The 15,677-nt window shown below is 48.6% G+C and overlaps 1 protein-coding gene across 2 annotated transcripts in view; it reads left to right on the forward strand.

The window, feature by feature from the left end:
- Window positions 1-15,677, forward strand: part of FBLN5 (fibulin 5) — an 85,503-nt gene that overhangs the window by 53,212 nt on the left and 16,614 nt on the right. For both annotated transcript variants that reach the window (XM_067027880.1, XM_059056079.2), the window contains exons 5-7: window positions 6,088-6,210; window positions 9,956-10,072; window positions 13,632-13,751. In XM_067027880.1, the coding sequence (XP_066883981.1) occupies window positions 6,088-6,210; window positions 9,956-10,072; window positions 13,632-13,751 (360 nt within the window). The remainder of the gene's footprint in view (window positions 1-6,087; window positions 6,211-9,955; window positions 10,073-13,631; window positions 13,752-15,677) is intronic.

Genomic DNA, 15,677 nt, shown 5'->3' on the forward strand with positions numbered 1-15,677 from the left:
CTCACTGGGGAAGGGAACTATAATTTCCCGGGCACCTCCTATGTGCCAGGCAATGGCAATGGGACCTGCGAACGCGTTGATTTGTGAACTCTCATGGCAGCCTAGGAGGCAGGCTGCTGCAGCTCTGTTTTGCAGAGCATCTGAGCATCCCTGAGATCAATCAACTTGTCAGTAATATTCAGTTATTAAGTGCAGGAGCCTGGATTCACACCCAGCTCTGCCTGCCTCTCAGAGTTCTTATTTTTTTTTACCCAGTAGCCCTTTCTGGGGAAGTCTCAGCCCTTTGGTCTATTTTTCTCTTAAGCTTTAGTGCTGGCAGAATGGCTTAGGAAATGTTCTCCCTGTGGGCATGGGGGAACCATTAGTTTTTGTTTTGTTTTGCTTTGTTTTACCATTTTTAAAGGATATTTATTCCAATGAGAATTTGTGTTATGAAAACAGTTTAACTATTTTCCCTTGAACTTTTAGGAATGCTGAAATGTAAATGCATGTAGGTATATCATATGTACATTCAAATAGAATAAGTAGCTGGCATACATATGCATATTATTTGTATTCAAACATATTCATGCATATTTATAGCAGTACGTTGTCCATTATACCTGCCAGTAGAGATTTTTATATAACAACCTGTGAGTTAACCCTAAGATCATACTTGGAACCATTAGTTTTACGGGGGACAGAAAAGTGGGTTGTATGCTGAGAACTAACCCACTCCCAAGGAAGGACATATAATAGGCATAAGGCATAAACCAATAGCATGACAGTCACGATGCCCTGTGAGAACTCCGTCTGACAAGAGAGAGGGGGAACCTGCCGGGTCACCACTTGCCTCCATCACAGACTCCTGCTCCAAGGGCTAAACCTTCTAGCAGCTCTGTAGGCTGTGGCCTTTTCTCATGCTGTCCCTTAAGTCAGCCTGGAAAGTGGCAGTGGGGGGTGGGGGGGTGGGGGGATGAACTGGGAGATTGGGATTGACATGTATACACTAACGTGTAGAAAATAGATAACGAATAAGAACCTGCTGTGTAAAAAAAATAAAATTAAAAAATTTTTTTTTAATTCTAATTTTATTTTTTTTACTGTAGTTGATTTACAGTGTTGTGCCCATCTCTGCTGTACAGCAGAGTGACTCAGTTATACGCATATAGACATTCCTTTTTTAAAATTTTCTTTTCCATTATGGTTTATCACAGGATATTGAATATAGTTCCCAGTGCTAAGCAGTAGGACCTTGTTGTTTATCCATCCTATATATGCTAATCTGCATCTGCTCACCCCACCCCCCTGGCCCTTCCCTCCCCCACCCCCCTGCCCCTTGGCAACCACAAGTCTGTTCTCTATGTCTGTGAGTCTGTCTCTGTTTTGTAGATAGGTTCATTTGTGCCATAGTTTAGATTTCACATGTAAGTGATCTCACATGGTATTTGTCTTACTCTTTCTGACTTCACTTAGTATGATCATCTGTAGTTGCATCCATGTTGCTGCAAATGGCATTTTTTCATTCTTTTTTATGGCTGCGTAGTATTCCATTGTATATAGGTACCACATCTTCTTTACCCGTTCATCTGTCGATGGACATTTAGGTTGTTTCCATGTTTTAGCTATTGTGAATAGTGCTGCTATGAACATAGGGGTGCATGTATCTTTTTGAATTATAGTTTGGTCTGGGTATATGCCCGAGAGTGGGATTGCTGGGTCATATGCTAATTCTGTTTTTAGTTTTCTGAGGAACGTCCACACTGTTCTCCATAGTGGCTGCACCAACTTACATTGCCACCAACAGTGTGGAAGTGTTCCCTTTTCTCCACACCCTGTCCAGCATTTGTTATTTGTGACTTTTTAATGATGTCCATTCTGATTCCTGTGAGGTGGTACCAAATTGTAGTTTTGATTTGCATTTCTCTAATAATTAGTGATGTTGAGCATCTTTTCATGTGCCTACTGGCCATCTGTATGTCTTCTTTGGAGAAATGTCTATTAAGGTCTCAGCCTGGAAGATTCTGTTCCTTTTGTTGTTCCAGTTTGTTGGGCAGGTGTATTCTGAAGTCTGAGCCCAGTTCCTCCATCTGGCACCCCTGTGAGATCTTGACTGGACTGGAAGGATGTTCTTCACTCACACTGCCTTAGCACACCTGCTGGGGACATGGGACACAGCTATCGGTATGACATCCTAAATGAGTATCGCTGCCGTGCAGGCTGCTGTCCCAAGGCCGGGAGCTCACTTCTGCCTTCTGGAAGGGTGTCAAGGAAATGAGGTTGGCTGCCTTGAGGACTTTCCTAAGTGAGCAGTTGTTGTTTGAGATTGAGAGCGTAATTGAAGTCCACCCTGGGGGTGTCTGAAGGAAGGGGTGACAGCTCAGAGCTGCGTGGGGCAGCGGAGCTGAGTTTTTCCTGGGTAGGCACAGTGCTGGGCTTTGATCTGGTTTTGGAGATGTCAGTGAGCACTTTCCTTCAGTTGCCAGGGTGCTGGTCGCCTGGACAGTGGCGGGATGTGGTCCCAGCTGGGGAGAGACGAGCCGTGGCTGCTGTGCTGGAATCCTCGAAGGGCCCAGGCAGCTTCCCAGGGCCACAACCCCCTGGAGGGACCCTCTGCTTCCGGGAACCATATAGCTAGAGGGACTTCTCTCGACACCAGCTCTCCCAGTGGCCTAGAAATGTAGGAGGACACACACACACACACACACACACACACACACACACACACACACGCAGTGGAACATAAAGAATTAATATGTGAATGAGTACATGAATGATTGAATGAACCCAGCATTCTTTTCCCTTAAGGGACGTTTCCTAAACATCCCACAGAAAAGGAAAGGAGTAACAGGCATGGTTTGCGTCCAAGGATAATGACACTTACTCAGGTTGCCGTAACTTGTACTTTTCCACTGATGCAGAAAAGGCCCCTTTGCCAAAGAATCTCCTTGGAGTGTTCGACGTACTTTTCCTTCTGTTATTTAAGTCAAATATATTTAATGTAAGCAATTCAGCTGTGAGCTGGAATGTGTGGTGAGTCGTTTAGCCTCGTGTGGAACCCACAGCATGAACTTTCCCAGTTTCAGCCCCACAGGTGTGCAAGCTAATGGGGGTTTTCTGTGGGGCGGTGGCTTTCAAAGTCCACGCACTTGTCAGCAAGTTGGCTGGGAAAAGCTTGTCTGGGGGCTCAAAGGCCTTAATGTTTGTTGCCCATGTGTCCATTCATTCATTCATTCATTCACCAAATCGTTATTAAACATTTACCATGGACCCAGGTTAAACCAGGTTTGTTTTTAATTTTAAATTTTGGGCTGTGTTGGGTCTTTGTCGCTGCGCGCGGGGGCTACCGTTCGTCATGGTGCGTGGGCTTCTCATTGCAGTGACTTCTTGTTGCAGAGCACGGGCTCTAGGCGCACGGACTTCAGTAGTTGTGGTACACGGGCTTCAGTAGTTGTGGCTCATGGGTTCTAGAGCACAGGCTCAGTAGTTGTGGCTCACGGGCTTAGTTGCTCCACGGCATGTGGGATCTTCCCAGACCAGGGCTTGAACCCGTGTCCCCTGCATCGGCAGGTGGATTCTTAACCACTGCACCACCAGGGAAGCCCCAGGTATGTTTTGAGGATATAAAGATGGGACATACATCCCCCAAAGACTCCAAACTTATTGAGTTCTCAAAATATATTTATGTTGACAATCCAATGTCAGTTGATTGATTCAACCCATTCAGTCAATCAATTCAAGTAGTTTTTTTGAACGTACATCAGCAGAAATGTGGTATAACTGAGTTAATTCTTTAACTCAGTAAAAGCAGTAGAGTTTTGTGGGGTTTTTTAAACTTTAGAGATTTTGTTTCTGGATTTGAATAGTTTGCACGTGCCTGTGTGTACACATGTGCAAACACATTTAGACCTCACGTGCCCTTCTGAGCCCAGTCTGGTCCCCTCGTGAGCGTTTGGTTCCTCTGTGCAGGGCTTTAGGGGCACGCCGTGTGCACCCAGTTTACACAAACACAGAGCCTTGGGAACTTGCTGTCACCAAGTCTCTCTAACAGCTCTGTTGCCCCTTAAGTCTCCCTCACCCTGCGTTCCCCCTGAAGCAGGAAAAAGAGCACAAATTCCTAAGGCAATGTTGTTCCCAGGGTACAATTGCCATCTATCACTTCCCGCTGAAAAAATGTAAATATGTGCTGGCCACTAGCGGTGTTATTTGTTATCATAGGCTTCAATATGGATTTGAGCAGGAGAGGCTGCCGGCCAAGCATTATTCGCCGGTTCCCCTGGGAGGCTTTGCTGGGTGGGCACACCTGGAGCTGGAAACGAGGCCCCGGGCAAAGGCAGGAGCTCTCGCAGCTGAGCACGGCGGCGGGTCTTTGCCACCAAGGCTGCACGTCGTCACGTGTCAGGCTGGAGCAGAGGCTACTGCCGCCCTGGAAGAGGGTTCTTGGAGGTGGTCCGTGTTTTGCGGGCTGGAGCCTGGTTCCACACGATGTCCAGACACCTGGTCATTGGGGGTGAGATGGGAACCGACCAGTGTCGTTGGTGTTGACCAGTGATGCAGATGGTGGTGGATTGTGGTGGTGTCGCTTGGAGCCTGGAGACCATCGCTTACCTGGCTGAACGTTTTGCTGGACCAGCTGTGCTTGCTTCCTGAGTGAACACCTGTGTTACCCAAGGAGCTTACACTTTGGAATCCTAGGTGCCCCCCAGCCCCACCGCAGTCTGCCATCTGTGATGTCAAGAGGCAGACAGTTTTCCAGGTGGGGCAGGAAAAGGCAGCAAAAGCTCAGCCCTCTCTCCTCTGCTTGACCTGCCTGGGCCACGCAGTGTGACCTCTGTCACTCCTGCACAGAGGGGCTTGGGAGGCAGGCAGGCAGGGAAGCCTGGACTGGGCTCTGGCCTTGGTGATTCAGCATCTTCAGCACCGTTTTCCCATCTGTACGTGGGGGTCACCAGCTCACCGCATGGAGCGATTGTGAGAAAAAATGAGGAGTCGGGCGCACTGCGCAGGCTCAGTGAAGTGCCGTTCTTAATGTTATTTCCGATGGCACGACAGTCCGTTCTGGAGAGGCGGGGAGAAGGGGTAGATGAGCAAACCCTGCCTGCAGTGAGGAGGGGGCAAAAGGCAGGAGCCCTGAAGTGCAGGCAGGTGAGGGCAGGAGTGATGAGGAGAGGTGGGGCCTGGCCAGGAGGATCCAGGGCGCTGGGTGAATCCTTTCACAGTCAAAGGTTTAGGGGGTCGTGTCCTTTAGGTCAAAGTGAGAGGGTGGTGTCAGGAGGACCGCTGATAGGATGGAGCACTCTTTCTAAAGTGCAGTGCGGGGAGAAAGGAAGAAGGGTTCTTTTCAGCTGAAACAGTTCTGAGTGATGTGTGCACCAGATGAGAAATGTGGCCATGGAAGTACCTTGGTCTCCGTGCTCTGAGCTCCCAGTGAAGGAAACGGGACCGACCCACTTGGACATAAGTACCTGCACACTGGCAGACAGATGGGGACGCAGCAGCTTGGAGAAACCCAGTGTAAGCAGAGGGCAGCAAGAGATCGGCCCTCGGAGCTCTGGAGTGGAAGGAAGACTGGAGGGCTCTGGGAAGCTTCATGAAAGGAACAGGGAGCTCTACGGTGAAAGATTTTCGGGCATGGATGCAATCAAGTGACTTGACTACAAGATTCCGCTGGCGAGAGACGTTTCTTTTCCTTCTGTTATGTTCTCAGTGGTGTTTATCATAGCTCTGTGCACACAGCAGGTACACAACAGACCGGTTTAATATGTGAATGGGTAAGCCTAATACAAAATGCATTTCTAAACCAAGTAGTGGTTGAACTTGCTTTCAGAGAATGGTGGGCTAGGATGGCAGAAAAGTGCTTAAGGATGTGTGTTCTCTTTTTGGCCGTTTCCCTTGTGGATTTCCAGGGAGCAGAGTAGCTCTGCCCCCCTCTGAAAAGGTCAGGGTCTCCTAGTGCGACCTGTTAGGGAGGTGCTTCCGTCTCCTTGGATATAACCCAGGGACATTATCAACTGCCTCCCAGCCAGACAAGCAAGCAGCTGGCACCTCTGGTGGCTGCAGGGCTTTAAATGTGTAAGTGACATTCTTTGGCATATGTCTGTGTTACAGATGTGGACGAGTGTGCAGCGGATTCCCACCAGTGCAACCCTACCCAGATTTGCATCAACACCGAAGGAGGGTATACCTGCTCCTGCACTGACGGCTATTGGCTGCTCGAAGGCCAGTGCTTAGGTAACAGCTCTGTGGGCTACACAGAAACTCTTGAGAGTTAATGCTTGTGAAATGTGGGCGTGGCTGGTGGTCTAAGGGCAACGGGCTTTTCTTTGGGGGCGGGGGAGGCAGAAGGCTGTTGAGCTTATGTAGTACCACCCTTTAAAGTCAGTTGTCACCATCACCGCACCACTGCATGTCGTCATCAGAGTTGTTTCTTTTTTTTTTTTTTTTTTTCCGGTACGCGGACCTCTCACTGTTGTGGCCTCTCCCGTTGCGGAGCACAGGCTCCGGACGCGCAGGCTCAGCGGCCATGGCTCACGGGCCCAGCCGCTCTGTGGCAAGTGGGATCTTTCTGGACCGGGGCACGAACCCGTGTCCCCTGAATCAGCAGGCAGACTCTCAACCACTGCGCCACCAGGGAAGCCCAATCATCAGGGTTTTTGAATGTACTTTTTTTTGGTGGGGGGGGGACAATATATAAGCTTTTAATATTTAAACATTTGCATAGTAGTTAAAACCTTTGGATAATTCATACACATATTTTTCCCCAAAACATTTTATTATAAAATCTTTAAAAGATACAGAAAAATTGAAAGAATTATATAGTGAATATCCATATATGCACCATTTTGATCAGGGGTTGGCAAACTACAGTCCATGGGTCAAATCCAGTTGCTTGCTTGTTTTTGTAAATAAAGTTTTATCAGAACACAGCTACGCCTGTTAGTTCATGTATTGTGTCTGGCTGCTTTTGTATTATAACAGCAGAGTTGAGTCGTTGCAATGGGGATTACAAAGCCTAAGTACTTACTATCTGACCCTTTACAGAAAAAGTTTACCAAGTTCTGATTTAAATAATATAGTCGTTAACATGTTGAATGTACTTTTTAAGGATTCATGTTTGATTCTACTTAGACCTTCTTTCTGCCTTTAGGAAATTGATAACCAAGGCAGGAAGTGATAGAAGTGAGGGTTATTCTGTCCCAATTAGAAATCATACCAAGAGAAGGGAATTCTTGCTTAGTCACAGAAATGTCCCAAGTCTCAAATGTGGATCAGCGGATTCTGGTCTAATATCATCTCCTCCTCATAGCCCATCACAGCCCCCACCCCACTAGCTGTGGTCTTTTTTTAAGGAGTCAGTCAGCACCAGTTGAGAATTTTGTCCCTTGCGGTTGGCATCGGCCATATGTTCTCTCCGTTTATTTTTGCTGGAGGGCTGTTTTCCTTTCTTCTCCTCTAGTTTTTGGTTTAGCCAAGTGAATTCATAGCAATCGCTAGCTGTCACTTCAGTTTCTCTTTGTAGCGTGAGATTTCTTTGCTGTTTTCTTGGAAAGGCCCCACTAGTTTAAATTCTCTACGACACTATTCTGTCGCCCGAGAGTCAGCGCTGGAGGGGCTGAGACACGAATCCAAACAACATCATGGAAACAAACAAACAAAAAGTTTCTTCTTTCCAGGTCTTTCTTGATTGAGACTGAGCTGAGGTCTCCTCTAGAGCCCTGTCCAAAGCATCCTGGGGTCTGACAAGCCAGCCTCGACTTGACTTGGTTCTCCTTTCCAGGCACCAAAGAGCTGGCTGCACATGGGCATTTGTAAATATGATGATTGCTTTGCATTTTAACCAACCTCAGCTATTATGGAAAATTTGATGCCACTGATTTGAACATAAGCAGACCAGTGTGAGTTATTTGTATGGGAAGTCAGTATGTAGAATTTCAGAACTGGAAGGGATGTTAGATATTATGTCATCCAACTTTTATAGAGTTGGAAACTGAGACTCAAAGAAGAGGAACGTGTTGGACAAAGTCAGAGTGAGTTGGTCTAAAATCTGTCTCTGCTTCTCAGTCCAGTTTTTTCCACCACAAGAAGGTGCTAGAGAGAACCAGGTGACCAGGACATACAGGCCAGATTACAGAGACCTTGGGGCCAGGAAACCTCTCCCCATCTGAGTGGGGGCAGTAATTGGGACATTCCTCTACCGGGGGGGGGGCGGGGGGGTTGTTCTCTTCCACAGAGCATGAAGCTTTGGGAGGGATGCTCCTGGAGGCCTAACGTGGTGCCGCATGCACGACCTGCTTACACTTTACATCCAAAGTGAGGACCTTTCCTCAGTATGGGCTAAACTCATGCCTTCTCTCAGCCAAACTCTTCTTTCTCTTTCAAAATGCAAATGCCATAGCCGTCCACCACCCACTCTGTGCGACTTTGGAGGCATTGCTTTTGCAGAAAAATAAGGGGCTGGGAATCGCCTTTCTTCCAAGGTACCCCTAGGCAGAAGATGCCCTCTTTTCCCCCTGCCGCCTCCCTGGCTTGGGGACGGGCCCAACTGCACCCACGTAAGAGGTCAGGATCAGCAACTGCACAAGTCAATTTGTGCTTTATAAGCAGGAGCTGCATGGCACTTGGCGGGCCATGGGATGAGCCAGGTTAGAAGTAGCTGCGACTCAGAGACAAAACAGAATGACAAGGGCAGGGCACAGTTTCTGAGGAGGGCTGAACAATGGGTAAGGTGGAGATGGGGTCCTTTTTGGCAGTAGGTGATAGAAACCAGGCACAGAGACAAGTTCTGAGCTGGACTTCAGAGCCCTTGGTGGACCCTGGTTCCAAAGGAAGTGGGGTACCAGAGGGGGAACGTTTAGGGGGAGGAGAGGATGAAATAAGGCCCAGTTATAGCTATAGTCAGGTGAGACTTGGTCCCCACCTGGAGGCTTCATTCGAAACACCCTGTCCTGCAGGAGTGAATTCTCCAGCTGTCAGCCCGTCAGCCCATCAGCTTGGGGTATTGAGAAGTGCTTTCCCAATGACGTCAGCCTCCCCGTTGCCTGGTACATGTCAGCCTGGCTCTGCTAAAAGGAACCATTCACCCACATAGCTGCTTGCTCAGGAAAGGCCAAGCATGGCTTGGAAGAGGTGTGTTTATCCAGAGTTTTATGTTCACTCTGCTACAAGGAGGAGATCTAAGGCCAACTCCGGCATCCTTGTGTTCCTGGATTCATAGGTCTCCAGACCACAGGGCTACCCAGCTTGACCTGGCCTACACTCACTCTTGTTCCTGACAGCTGGACATAGTCATTATTAGTGGAGCCGGCAAAGAGCCTACGGGAGCCAGGCTATGGATTCCTCTTACACTTTAAGCCAACTTGTCCCTTTCCAGGGCTCCTGACACGTTTAAGTAGGATCTTTTTTTTTTTTTTTTTTTTTGCGGTATGCGGGCCTCTCACTGCTGTGGCCTCTCCCGCCGCGGAGCACAGGCTCCAGACGCGCAGGCCCAGCGGCCATGGCTCACGGGCCCAGTCGCTCCGCGGCATGTGGGATCTTCCCGGACCAGGGCACGAACCCGTGTCTCCTGCATCGGCAGGCGGACTCTCAACCACTGCGCCACCAGGGAAGCCCTTAAGTAGGATCTTAGAGTGACTCTTGGTGCTGGATAAACCTTAGCATTAAATCTCAGATTTGCATAAAATCTTAGAGACCATCTTGACCGATGTTCCACTCTAAGCAGACATTTCTTCTACAGCTTTCAATATAGGTTCAGGTGTTCCTAGCACTGAGATGGGTCAGGTAGGATGGTAGAGAGATTGAGCCGGGAATCCAGAGGGTGTCACCATCCCTGACGCTTAGTAGGTGCTGTTGTTGTGTTAGTTCCCCTATGCTTCGCTTTGTGATCCTGCTCCAGAAGACACAGGCAGTAAGGATGCTGGGGTGGCATTGGTGATTGAGAAGAAAAACGATCTCACCTGGCTTGCGATTCTGTTTCCAGACATTGATGAATGTCGCTATGGCTACTGCCAGCAGCTGTGTGCGAATGTTCCTGGATCTTATTCCTGTACGTGCAACCCCGGTTTCACCCTCAATGAGGATGGAAGGTCTTGCCAAGGTATGTAATGTGACTGATAACTTGAACACAATGTGAAACCCTAGATGCTGTCTTCTTCAGAGTCTGACAGTTTACGTTGGTGGGAAACACTGTTGTTAAAGTGTATTCCCACTCATTGTCACTGCCTGCCCACCCCATTGTTTACGGAAACCCGAGATCCTAACTGAGGTTCTGTGAAACATGTCAGAACGTACTCTGAGTGCTGCTGAAATTAGAACCACAGTTACCCACCAGCTGGGAGCTTATGATTTCATGGATTTGCTTCTCTCTATGTACCTGCTATCCACAAGTAGCCTTGCCAGCTTTTTTGGCCAACCAGAAATGTTCTCACATGTCCTGTAGCCTGAGTTCAATTCCTGAGGCCCAAAGAGAGATGAGGAGAGAGGGCTCCTGATGCTTGATGAACCGCGAAATACTCAGGTACACTCTCTGCAGGGTTTTCAAGGGCAGCTTTGACGCGTCTCCCTACAGTTTCCCCTCACCCGTGTTAGGAGGGCCTGTTATTTAGCAGAGCGTCCGGAGGTGGTGGTAACTTCCCCTACAACCCAGCATTCCCCGCAGTAACAGAATGAAAGACACAAGGGCATTTTCTGACTTTCACGTGATCGCTTCAAGTACTGATAAGTAAGAAAAACAAGTTCCAGGCCTATTACCTCCATCTGAAGGCTTCTTCTGCTCAGGAAGGGAGTGGGGGACTTAAGACCCAAGAGTTAGTGCAAGTCCTGCCTTGCCTCAAGCTCCCAGCCCGCTGCCCAGGCCTCCAGGCCCTGGCAGCTGCCCCATCCAGGGTGGAGGCAGCACCGGAGACTCAGAATGAGGTCTTTGTTTGGAGCCTGTCACCAGGTTCTGCAGGATCCATTTCCTTGTCACACCATTCGAGGTCTAGCTGGAAGGCTCCTGGCCAGCTACTTGGAGGATAGTATGTCTCCATTAGTTTAATCGTATCTAAATCATTGGGTAAACAGGAAGACATCAGCGTTAAAGAGTTGGATCCTGGATTCCTTCTAAGTCTCTCTTCCAAAGTTGGTTCTGCTGCTTGTTCCAAGAAGTCTCGACTGTGTTCGTCTCGCCAGGAGAACTCATTTTCTTTTGAGAGCAGAGCCTGGGCTGGGAGCTTGAGGGAGCTGATAGAGCAGGGAGCAGGCGCCTGGCCCCTTTGCTGCTGCGATAAGCAGTTTAGAGCAGATGCAGGTTTCTCTGTGCCAGGGCTGGATGCTCGAGTTGCCAGCCCAGGTTTTCCCCCAGCGCCCCCTGAGGAACAGCCACGCACAGAAGAGCCAGAAGGCCTATGTGTCCTTCAGGGACCGGCCTTTGACGAGGAACACTTAACATACCTGGCAGTGCCAAGTCCAGCCATGTGATAAAGCAGCAGGCACGGCATCCAGGCCTAGACACTGGGCACGTGGCCACTGGGATATTGCATCAGCAGGGCCCACGGCAACACAGGATGTTACATACTACAGTGAGCTTTTGTATTCCTAATACCTCAAGCAAGGAAGAGTGCTTTGCCCTCCCTCTTCAAAGCATTGTCACGTTTGTTCATTTCACTGAACTCCAACAAGAACCTTATGAGGTAGGCAGGACAGATGAGGAAATCGAGGCTCAGAAAGGTTAAGCAACTTGGCCAGAGTCACACAGCTAGGTGGTGGCAGAGATGAGTGTAGACCCAAGGGTCCAGCCTTCCTGTCCAGCAAGTCGGAGTGGGATGCGGTCTTCTCCCAAAGGACTCCAAAGGGCATCTGGGCACGTGTGCCTGCCAGGGCTGGCAGGAGAGGACAGCCAGGGCCCAGCAGGCAGAAGCACAAGCAGCTGAGAGCTGTGAGAGGATGGCTGTAAGCTCGTTTGCCTTGTATGGTCAGCACCCGGCCGGAGGCTGAGGACTGCAGCCCCTCATGCTCACTTGTGCTGTTCTGCCTGAACTTGCACTCGACCGCCTGGCGCCACGACATTTTCCTGGCCTCCTGGGTGGATAGACTCCCATTGGGCACCAGTGGAGACTGGTATCTCACTGGACCCTCCATGCATGGTCATCTGTTTTTTCTCTCCCCCCTGGAAGTTTCAAAGATGCCGGGAGGCAGGAGCTGTGTGGGCATGGGATCGCCCTCTTCTTTAAGAAAAACTTCTCAAGTCACTTACCTTTTAGCTCTGAAAGCCCTCAAATCTCTGTTAAGAGTCTTCAGAGGTTAACCTGGACTTTGAAGGGGATAGAAATTCTCTCAGCTGGAACTTTGGTCATTGCCCTGTGGAGCGTGGCCGCAGGACGGGGGAGCTCAGAACGGGTCAGCTGATGCCATCGTACCAAGGGGCTCCCTCCTTCCCTCTGCCTTCTCCGAGCTGTGCGGAATGAATCTCGGGTATTGTGGAAAGACCCCTGACTTATGTCCCAGTTTCAACTGTGCCCTTGTTAGCTTGGGGACTGGGGCACATCTCTCAACCTCAAAACAGAGGTAAACATCTTTGTTGACGTATAATTGACGTAAAATGAACTGCACTGTTAAAGGTACATGATCTCATGCACTTTGACTTATGTATACCCCCACGAAACTATCACCAACTCAAGATAATGAATATTCCATCACTCCTTAAAGTTTCCTTGTGCCCCTTTGTGGTCTTCTCCTTATTCTACTGAACTTGTAACATGGGGTGGGGGTGATGGTCCCGAAACAGGGCTGTAAGTAGCCCGTGAGTGTGAGATCCTTTTGTAATAATCAGTGCCATTATTTCTGTCTAACTGTCTTAGCTCAGGCTGCCATGACAAAATACCATAAACTGGGTGGCTTAAACAACAGAAATTTATTTTCTCACAGGTGGGAAGGCTGAAAGTCCAAGGTTAAGGTGCCAGCATGGTTGGGTGCTTGTGGGGCTTCTCTTCCTGGCTTGTAGGTGGCCGCCTTCTCCCTCTGTCTCCCATGGCAGAAAGAACAAGAGCAAGCTCTCTGGTGCTTCATTTTTATAAGGGCACTAATCCCATCATGAGGGCCCCACCCTATGAGTTCATTTAACCTAAATTACCTCCTCAAGGCCCCATCTCCAAATATCATCACATTTGGGGGTGTGGGTTTCAGCATATGAATTTTGGAGGGGACACAACTCAGTCCACAGCAATAATGAATAGAGTTATTATTTAAATTGTCATGATTATTTACCTGAAACTTCAAAGTCAGTGGAGGTGAGGGAAGAGCTAACTGGGAATGAATTCAATCGGTGATGGGAAAGAGCAGATGTTGCCTAGAAATTCCTGTTGGTGAGCCTTGGAGAGTGGACTTCCTAGGAGGTGTATACGTGTACATGTGTATACACGTATATGACATGTATACATGCCATTTCCACCCTTCCCAGCTTGCAGCCCCAGAAGGGACGTATGAATGGAGGCCCTGGCTCTTCAGTGAACACTTTGGGCTCTGAGCTCTCCATCTGATTGGTCCTAGATGGAGATCCTTGGTGCCTGTGGATCTGGTCTCCTAGTGGTAGTAATTTTGTTGCTGGTGCATGTTATTGCCTAGTTAGTGCAAATGTTCTGTTGTGGGAATGGTCAGTGATGTGCTTTGGTTTTCCACAGACGTGAACGAGTGTGCAACTGAGAACCCCTGCGTGCAAACCTGCGTCAACACCTATGGCTCTTTCATCTGCCGCTGCGACCCAGGATATGAACTTGAGGATGATGGAGTTCATTGCAGTGGTAATGGGCTTGGCGTTGGAGACTTCCACCTGTACTAGGGGGCACAGGGGCGGGGGGGGGGGCTTTCTTCACAGGTGTTTCCTCTCATTTCCCGGACACATCTCCAGTTTGGGACATTTTCCAGTGCAGTGGGTCACAACCACACAAAACAGAGATGAGTCACTTCCCGAAAGGTGGAGTCCAGTCCCATGTCCTTGTCAGTTGACCCTTAGTGCAAAAATCAGTGGAACTACCTTTTAGGGTCTGACATGACGTTGAAGAGGAAAAGGAGTTGCCTAATATTGCATGTTGGGTTGAGTTATCTGTCCTCACCCAGCACTGAGTCAAGTCTTGGGGATAGTGCAGATAGTACTAATAGAATAAGAGCAGGAAGAAGAGCAAGTCTCACAGGGTAGGGTTGGGAGGGGGAGTGTTGAATGAATGAGACTGTGTATGTAAACTATTAAAATCTTTCCAGTCAGTGCCTAGCTCCAGGCCTGGCACACTGCGAGCATGCAATAACTAGTTTGCAAATCAACTAATGAATGATTGGATGTTGAATGAGTAAAATCTTAATTTGTCGTGAAAACATAGATGGCTCAGTTGACCTTTCACAAATGCCTTCCAAGCCCACGAAGCTATGACTCTGCCCAGGGTAGCGTATGGACATATTATAACTTTCTTAGAAACGTGTAAACTCTTGTAAACTCCTTGAGAATAGAGACAGCATCTTACTCATATTTGTTCCTGTAGCATCCTGCACAGAGCCATGTACAGCTCATCCTTTGCTTAATTTTTCCTTCTTTTCTTTCTTTCCCTATTTTTTGTAAACGTTGAACTAAACTCTATTCCATCCACTTTTAGCATCGTCAGCGATTGTAAACGAGCACAGTACAAATTAATGATGCTTCCCTGTATTTTTCAAAATGAGTGGGCCATACCCGAGGGTGTGAAAATCTTTTCGTCCTCCAGAATGGAAAGTTTCCGAATCCTGGGTTTCATGAATGGGACTTGTGTAATAGCTTCACTTAGGACTGGAGTGTTCTAGGGACAGAATTCTCTGAAACAAATGAACACTTCTCCCCGGGGCCAGGAAAGCCAGAGCTGCAAGTAAGCAGTTACAGAGAGCCTTAGATCAATTAAATGTCAGTCCCAGAAACAGCCATAAAATACCCTCAGTCATGAAAAGCTACTTTCTTCCTAGATTTCACCGCCCCGCCTTCCTCCTGCCGTGGCACTCTTTTGGGGAATCTGGGCCAAGGAACTAAAAGGTGGGAAGTTGAGTGTTATGAGATGGGATCGTTCGTTTTGGGAGAATTGTCTGCCCATCCACAGATGGCTATTGGCCACCTGCGCAGGAGGTATGGGAGAGCGACTGGGGAGTCTGACGGAGCCAAGTTCAAAGTCTGGTTCTCCTGTTTGGTACTTTCCCTGGCCAAGTCACTTCCTGAGCCTCAGTTTCCCCATTTGTTACAAAACAAACCAACAAACACACACCTTCACAGGGTGCTCATAAAGGTTAAATGAGCGGTAGTAACTAAGTGTCATTATGTGTTAACTTACTTTCTCTAAGTGTAGGTGTAAGAGACTTTTTGGCTTTTCAAGAAGCCATCCTTGGTGGTTTGGCAAGATTTTCAGTTGACTCACTTTAACCAAAATGGCCATCTTCTCCACGTTCACCACAATGCCCGCTTTCTTGTCCACTGTGGGCTTTAGGGCTGGCCCGAGAGTAGGCAGGGATGTTTTCAGGGAGTTTGCTGTATGTCCCCTCCGACTTACTGCCTTTCTGTGCTGCTTGTTTCACCCCCAGGAACTGTTGCCTTCACTGTGTTATCCCAGCTGGTGGGCCCCCTCCGTGCAGCCCCAGACCCTTCCTAGCCGTGTCCCTTAGAGATTTGCTAAGTGAGCTGACCCTGGAAACCATGGTGGGTTCTCATGTGGATGCGT

The sequence above is a fragment of the Kogia breviceps genome, chromosome 3 (genome assembly GCF_026419965.1).
Source record: "Kogia breviceps isolate mKogBre1 chromosome 3, mKogBre1 haplotype 1, whole genome shotgun sequence".
Lineage (NCBI taxonomy): Eukaryota > Metazoa > Chordata > Mammalia > Artiodactyla > Physeteridae > Kogia > Kogia breviceps.